Below are 8,364 nucleotides of genomic sequence, written 5' to 3'. Positions count from 1 at the left end.
GTTGGAGGACGAGGTTACTTTTCAATTATTCTTCAGTACCTGGATCCCAAATGATCAAATACTTGAATTACAAACCACAAATCCGCCCAAATTACAATTATAAGTGTAAGTTGGTGTAATTCATTTCGGTTTGTAGTGCTCAGACCTGTTGACTCTTCTTATAGTTTCAGTATATTTAACATAAGAGAATAAATCACTGTATAATAAAACACACGTAAAACTATGCTATTGTAAATAGTCCGCTGCTATATGATGCCATATCGCTGCTTTGACCTGTTTCTCATGATCTTCATCTTCTGGATGGAAGGAGAACACCCATCAACATTTAGTCTAGTTTTGTATAAAGTATTAGAACATTACCAAGCACACTGGCCACACTATGAATGTACATTCTTTTTATTTGACTCTCATATCAATGTGAAATGTCTGGAATTACTCACACAAATGTTAAATGGTACATACATTTTATTCATAACATAAACTTTGAGAATCAGTGCTGCTCATTGTGGTGTTGAAAAGTATTTCTATAATCTATTGTGGGAAGTGTAACACGTAAAGCATAGTGAATACACACAAGGCCAGGTTTCATTACACTGGTTTAATTTGGGGAGAAGAGGCTGAAAAACATGGCGAGTGGGAAGAACAGTTTTACTGGAGATCAAGATACACAAAGAAAGAACCACCGATACAGACCTCGAATAAATACATTTACAAAGGGGAGAGGAATGCGCTTAGTGTCCTGTAGTCGACAGTAATATTATTAATATTTATGTGCTTAACATTTTGTCTATGTAATATTCTATTGCATATAATATAGATTTTCTCACTATTAGCTTTGGCAATACAGATGTGTTATTCATGCCAGCAGAGCGAGAAAAACACACATACACAGACAGCGAGATCAGAGACATGTACACCACTGTGGAGAGAGTAGATCACCTATTTGGCAATGTCTATATTCTGTTGGCAGAACACCACTTCACTAGGGGACAGACCCACGATAACGAGACTTACAAGACTGGGCACGGAAACGAGAGCGAATCTAACCACAGCCGAGCTGGCTAGACGGATGGGAACTTACTGTGATGTACTGAGAGACGAGGAAACACACAGAGGCTAAGTGAGTTGCATGCTGTGGGGGCCACGCCTCCACGATGTCTCTTCAGAGGTCCCCTGTTCGCCCCGTGGGTCACTTTTAGTGGCGTTCTTTAGTGGCGTCCTGTCAGCCTTTCCTGAGCCACATGCATTGCCATGTGAAAGGTAATAACCTGCTTGTATCGTACGCTTCTGACCACGGTCCCACAATGCACCAGCCACGCCCACAAAAGCACATGGAAAGGAAATGGCAAGTGCAGAAAGAAGAGGACGTAAGAGTCAGGGCTTGAGCAGACACGGCCATCATGCTGAAAAGGCCAGGAATCTGGTGATAAGGCTGATGATGGGCCACATGGGAATAGACTGAGGTTGTGTGACATGTCCAGCTTGGTGGCGAGTGTGTGCTCCAGCCCGGCGGAGCAGCAGTTACAACAACACAGGTACGTGATCACAACAGTGAGGCCATTACAGGGTCACGTCTGGTCTGCGTGAGCACGACGCCGTCAAACACACATGAGCTGGAAACATGCAGATGAAGAAATCATGCAGCAACACACACACACACACACTCACAAATGCACTGATACAACATGTTCTCAACCCAAAAATAATTTATTTCACCAAATGTGGGCACACACTCACGTTATTTAATAATTACAGTGGCCTGAGGCGTCCTCCTCTCTGTCTCTGCATCTCTCTCTCTCTCTCTCACTCACACACACACACACACACACACACACACGTGCATGCATGAAGGTGTGTTGAGAGGGGCTCGGGGCTGTCGGGTTGGCTGGGGGGGGCGGAGCACAGAGTAACTGCACAAAACAAGCACAGCTAACACAGACACCAGCAGCAGGAGCGGGCTGCGGAGGAGGAGGTGGGGCGGGGCATGCAGGGCAGCGACTGCATATACACCTAGGGAGGGGCTAATGAGTGGGCGGAGTGTGTCTAAGTGTGTAGATGTTGAAAGAGAGATGAATGTGTGGAGGTTTATGGGGGAACTTGTCTTGTTGGGGAGGGGGGTGGCCGGCGGCTGCAGAACGGGGCGTGGTGAAGTGAAAGAGAACGAGAGAAAAACAGAGAGAGAGGTTAGTAAATGTTAGTTCGTTAGTTCAGTCGGTTTTCAGCTTCATTAGCAGAGAGCAGAAGTTCAGGGTGGTTGGTGTCAGTGGTCTGTGTTTGTGATGGTGTTTATTTTTGTGGCGTCGGTGCCCATATTTAAGCCCTTCCTCTTTAGACAATACTTAAGACTAACTTGTAATCTGATTAGTTAAGTTATGGGTGGTAGTAGCCTAGTGGTTAACACTCGCCTATGAACCAGAAGATCCAGGTTCAAACCCCACTTACTACCATCGTGTCCCTGAGCAAGACACTTAACCCTGAGTGTCTCCAGGGGGGGACTGTCCCTGTAATTCGCTCTGGATAAGGGCGTCTGATAAATGCTGTAAATGTAAATGTAAGTAAAACTACAACCGTGTGAAATAAAATGATTGTATTCATAGTTGTGTATTCATTACTTGACGGTAACGTGTAAGTCGCTCTGGATCAGGGCGTCTGATAAATGCCGTAAATGTAAATGTGATTAAGTCGGCGTGTGTTTTTGTGGTTGGTGTTGTCAGTGTTGGTGTCTGGCTTGGTTGTGTTAATGATGCCACTGTCCTCGGCCCTGCAGGAAGAGAGAGGAAGAGCGAATCACCTGGGAATGCTGGGCGGGGCTCGATTGGGCCGGCTGGGCACCTGAGGGGAGTCCCCGCTGTTGTTGAAGGGTCCCAGTGGGCCGGGCCGTGACGGAGGAGGAGGGGCGCCACGACCTGGAGCTGGAGGCCGTTGCCCTGACGACATCCTCCTGGGAGCCGTGGGGCTGGGCGGGGGTGACCTGAACACACAGGGGTTGGGTGTGAAACTGGTAGTGTGAGGTCTTCAGGGTGTGTGTGTGTGTGTGTGTGTGTTTACTAGAGGTGTGAACCTTCACTGGTCTCACGTTTCGATTTGATTACAATATCAATGAACGAAGCTACAAAGGGCAGCAAAGCTGCACACTGTGTTCAGATGGAGTTCATTTCGAACGTCCGCGTGGACGAGTCTGAACGCCTATCTGGAGCGTCGCTGTACTCAGATCAGGCCGCCACAGCCACACTACTGGCACTACTTTTTAACTCGAAAATTACCAAGCAACGTCATTATGAAATAATTGTTTCTTCACTGTGTCCACATCACAATTCATCTATTATGAGATTCATTTGAACACCCCTAGTTTTATCACGTTGTATCATTGTGTTAATGCTTCATCTCCATCGGTGCTAAGGAAGCAACCCCGTAATCAGAAGGTTGCTGGTTCGAGGTGCCACTGAGGTCCCCTTGATGAAGGTACCGTCCCTACACGCTGCTCCCCGGGCGCCTGTCATGGTGCCCACTGCTCACCAAGGGTGATGGTGACTGTTGTCGGCCAGAATGTTACCTGCGAGAGCCGCCAGCACCAGCCTGCAGCCAGGAGCTGTCGACGGGTGGGGGCATGGGCGTGGTTATGGTGGTAGTGGAGATGTCCCCGATTATGGCCAGTGCCTCCTTCAGGGAGTGGTGGGTGCGCAACACCTCCTCTCGGCGCTGTGCCAGCTCCGGCGATTCGTCCATCAGGGCGGACTGATCCCCAGACGAGTACAACTGAGCCAGCAGCTCAGCGTTGATAAATTCCTTCACCTGAGGCAGAGCAGGACGAAGCAGCCCTGTAAGCCCCGCCCACTCAGCCCTGCCAGATCTGCTCCCACACTTACGTTGTTGATCATGAGATGCATGATGGTCTTGGGCATGAGGTCACGGATGCACTTGTTGACAATGGCCATGTAGGAGTCCACCAGATTCCGGATCGTCTCCACCTTCCGCTCCAGCTGGGGGTCCATGGAGAAGTTCTCCGCTGGGCCTGAGGACTCAGTCTCAGTCACCTTTAACACACACAGAGGGGGAATGATTGAAGGCAGCATGTGTGTGTGTGTGTGTGTGTTGTTTTGTGTGTGTTACTCACAGCTGCCTTCTCAGGATAAACTCCAGCCCGCAGCAGGGAGGACTTCCAGCTGTCCACCTCCTCCTGAGTGTCGGAGGCCAGTTCCAGAGAGCGGTTATCCTTAAAAACGTTCCTGAGGACACCAGCCAATCACAGAGGCTCTTCAAAAAGCACACACATACAAACACACACAAATACACATGCAAACACACACATATGCACACACACACACAGATACAAACACACACGCACATACACACACAAATACACATGCAAACTCACACGCACACACAGACATGCACAAACACACACAGACACACAAACAAACACGCACGCACATACAAACACACACGCGCACACACATTTATACACAACACACAAATAAGCATACAAACACGCATGCACACACAGACATGCACAAACACACAGACACACAAACAAACACGCACGCACATACAAACACACACGCGCACACACATTTATACACAACACACAAATAAGCATACAAACATGCATGCACACACAAACATAAATACTCAAACACACACACACACGCACAAACACACACAAATACACATACAAACACACACACAAGCACGCACATATAAATACACACACAAACACAGGCACACATAAATATGCATACAAATCCATATACAAATACGCATGCACACACAAACACAAACATACACACACATACACACTGCTGACCTCTGCTCTGTGTTGAAGATGGAGAAAATGTGTTTGCTGGACATGAAGCTCTTCTCCACGTCTCGAACCTTCAGGTTGTCCAGTGGCAGCATGTACTTCTTCTCTTTCTCCTGATGGGTCAAAAGTCAACAGACACCCATAAGAGAAACAGAGGGTAATAAAAGATGGAGGAAGGCGAGAGGGGGCAGGAAACACTGCAGAGCTCCGCCTTCCTTTGACTTCATACAGAGATGGAAGGTGCCTGCCTCAGCTGCAGGGAGACCAGAAGTTTGGTTAGATTGGGCAAGAAAGATCTGCACAGATTACATGATCATGATCAGCCAATCAGAACACAGTTCCCACCTACACTGCAGCTTTCGTTAATGAATCAACCTCATTCTCTAAAACTCTGGACACTGATGCACACATACAGATACACACACAGATGCTTACTGGCCTTTGCCAGTGAATGGTTCTGGTGGGAAAGGGGTGGATTTTTCCAGACACGTCATCTCTGTACTTCATTCCTCGGATCATATCAAAGGTCCCCTATTATGAAAACGTATAATTATTCTTATATAATTTAACATTAATACAAGTTCCCTGAGCCTGTCTATGGTCCTGCAGTGGCTAGAGATGGCGATAGGTGTAAAGAGTGTTTTGGTCTTTCTGCTTCACCAATAAGAGAGCAGCAGCTCAGACGGTCGGATCGGGAATTCCTGTCTGTGCCAAACATTGTTGTTGGTGGATGGTGTTGATGACGTAATTTCCCCTCAATTTCTATTGGCCGTTCTCCTCCTCGTCCCGCCTCTCTCCTCCTCATTAGCATTTAAAGCTCCAGACGTGCGTCCTCATTGTGGGACTAGATCAAAGTGGCTGTAATTGCGCTACTGATACTGATACAGTATTAAGGGACCGCTAAGGCTGATATAAAAGCAAAAAAATGTTCATGTTGGGGGACCTTTAAAAGCAGCAGAACCCAGTTCTATGTGGAACCACTGCCCATTATTCAGAACAAGTCCAGTGAGGGCTTTACTGCAGCACAGGATTAGCAGAATCAGATTTAGTACCACACTGGGCCTATTTGGGACCCTGTAGTTATTTCTAGGGCCCTAAGCAGCTCAGCCTGATAAGACTCAGAACCCCACAGAGGCAGGTTCCGAACTGCAGAAATGAAGTAAAACAGAATTATGAGAAATTTCCACCCATGAATACAAGAGAGCTGACAATGATTCTAATGAGGACAACATTCATAGCGGCAGTGTGTGTTCTGCACTCTCTCACCTCATCATCCTTGAACCAGGAGAGACTCTCTGCTGTCAGAACAAACCAGTACTCCTTGGCTCCGCCCTTGATGATGCTGATATTGTTTATGGTCAGCCAGCCTTTGCGAATGACCTAAAAAATTCAGAGAAACCGTGAGCGCCGCAGCACTTCCCCGCGTGTTGATCATCAGAAACATGCTGGGTGAAGAGCAGGCAGCAGAACCCAGATCCAGTGAGGAGCCAGTGACCCAGTGCAGACTGGTGAGCAGTCTGGTGTATAGTGGTGGCGTCACTCTGGGTGACCACGATGCACATTCACCGTTAGTCCTGCGTGTGTGTGTGTGTGTGTGTGTGTGTGTGCATGTGTGTGTGTGTGTGTGTGTCCTGTAAGACATGCAGGAGGCTCAGAAGGGACCATTATCATCATCATCATCATCATCATCATCATCATCATCATCATCATCATTAGAGATAAAAACTGAAAGTGAAACGACGCTTAAGCCTCCTGCATGTGTGCAGACAGAGAGGCGGGCCTTACAGTCGAGGCTGGAGGAGATGTAGCCTAAAGGGGTGGGGCAAGGAGAGGAGAGGGATTAGCTAACAAACACACACACACACTCACACTCACACACACACAGGGATCAGAGGTGTGTAGGAACGCCTCAGTACTTGATTTCAGTACTGGTTTGGGGGTCAGTGCAGAATGAAGTCTGGGACACCAGTGTCAAGGCAGAGAGAATCATGGGATATCCACTGGACCACCACCACAGGGGGCGGGGCCATGTGTCTCGCAGCAGGTACTTACCTGGGTACCCATCCCAGGCTGCGGACCACATCAGCGACAGACAGAAAGGGCGTGATGAGGCGCATGCGGGTGGTGAGGTGACACAGAGAGGGGTGTAAAAAGAGGGGCGGGGCCAAAGCAAAAATCTCATCAACATAAGTGAATGACTAAAATCAGAAAGACTGCAGAAAAAACAACTGAAAAATCACATTCAAAACTAAAATGAAATTAAATTGCAAGGAAACATTATTATTATTCATACACTATATCTATAGCATACGAATAATACACCAACAGATGTGTACAAGTCCCAGAATGCATTGCTGGGTGGTGAGTGCATCATACCTGGTTTCCAGCTGAACTCTTGTTGCTGGTCTGGCTACTCCTCTGCTGTGCGCTGTGAGAAAAACAATAGAATAATAAAGAAAGTATTAAATCCATTTCCAGTCGTCTCATCTTCCAAAAGTTGTTTCCTGATATCCTCTCTGCAGATGTTTACTTGGCGAAGCCAATGAAGTCCTCATGGTTGGTGTTGATGTAGGACAGCTGGACATCAATCAGCAGAATGACCTGATGGAGACCAGTGGCATATGTCAGTTAAAACACGTGTGTGAAAGTGTGTTTTGTATGGTAACTGTTTCTTTGCAGTTTTAATATCCAACTCCATTAGTAGTTATGATTAATGTTATTAATCATATCTAGTAATTTAAAAAAAGAATATGACAATTTTGGCAAAGACAGAGGACATCATTTGTCATCCATGGTGACATGTTAAGTATGCATTGTTTGTTTGAGTGTGGTTTGTGTATGATTGTGTCTGTGTGTATATGTTGTGTGATGTACATAGAGAGTTTGTATATTCTTTTTTTGTATGCATTGTTTGTTTGTATGTAGTGTGTGTGTGTGTGTGTGTGTGTGTGTGTGTTTGTGCTGTGCGATGTAAATGTGTGTTACCTGGTCTTTGGCACGACTCTCTCTGTCTCTGATGTGTGACGTCACAATCCTCTCAGTCTCCTCCCTCAGATGTGGGAAGGTGCCGAGCTGAAACACAAAGCAGTTTATGAGATCAACCAGAGAGAGTCCAACTGGAACAGTGGATGTAGGGTAGTGGAATGTTGACCAAGTAGTATACAGGGGGAAGCATGCAGGGTATGGGAGTAGTGAAAGAATATGCAGGGTACAGTATAGATGTAGAGGAGAAGTGAAAGAGTATGCATAGTGTAGTGCGGATGTACAGGAGTAGTTTAGGGGTATGCATAATGTAGTGTGGATGTAGGAGAGTAGTGTAGGAGTATGCAGGGTTTAGTATAGATGTTAGAGAGCAGTGTAGGAGTATGCAGGGTGCAATGTGAAGGTAGTGGGGTAGTGTAGGAGTATGCAGGGTGTACTGTGGATATAGAGGAGTAGTGTAGGAGTATGCAGGGTGCAGTGTGGATGTAGAGGAGTAGTGTAGGAGTATGCAGGGTGCAGTGTGGATGTAGTGGAGTAGTGTAGGAGTATGCAGGGTGCAGTGTGGATGTCGAGGAGTAGTG

The 8,364-nt window shown here is 46.9% G+C and overlaps 1 protein-coding gene across 2 annotated transcripts in view; it reads right to left on the bottom strand.

The window, feature by feature from the left end:
* Window positions 1-583: 583 nt before the first annotated feature.
* The window catches only part of dnm3b (dynamin 3b), a 14,323-nt gene continuing 6,542 nt past the window's right edge, over window positions 584-8,364 (bottom strand). Inside the window, exons 11-21 of one of the 2 annotated variants that reach the window (XM_028975503.1) lie at window positions 7,787-7,873; window positions 7,332-7,402; window positions 7,178-7,229; window positions 6,854-6,871; window positions 6,068-6,181; window positions 4,805-4,914; window positions 4,115-4,226; window positions 3,867-4,034; window positions 3,554-3,792; window positions 2,792-2,971; window positions 584-2,128 (exon numbers count right to left, since the gene is read on the bottom strand). In XM_028975503.1, coding sequence (XP_028831336.1) covers window positions 2,086-2,128; window positions 2,792-2,971; window positions 3,554-3,792; window positions 3,867-4,034; window positions 4,115-4,226; window positions 4,805-4,914; window positions 6,068-6,181; window positions 6,854-6,871; window positions 7,178-7,229; window positions 7,332-7,402; window positions 7,787-7,873 — 1,194 coding nt within the window. In that variant the 3' untranslated portion in view covers window positions 584-2,085. The remainder of the gene's footprint in view (window positions 2,129-2,791; window positions 2,972-3,553; window positions 3,793-3,866; window positions 4,035-4,114; window positions 4,227-4,804; window positions 4,915-6,067; window positions 6,182-6,853; window positions 6,872-7,177; window positions 7,230-7,331; window positions 7,403-7,786; window positions 7,874-8,364) is intronic. The other variant, XM_028975504.1, reaches the window with a different exon arrangement.

The sequence above is a fragment of the Denticeps clupeoides genome, chromosome 4 (genome assembly GCF_900700375.1).
Source record: "Denticeps clupeoides chromosome 4, fDenClu1.1, whole genome shotgun sequence".
NCBI lineage: Eukaryota > Metazoa > Chordata > Actinopteri > Clupeiformes > Denticipitidae > Denticeps > Denticeps clupeoides.
Note: the sequence above shows the minus strand (reverse complement) of the source record. Positions and strands in the feature narration are given on the sequence as shown.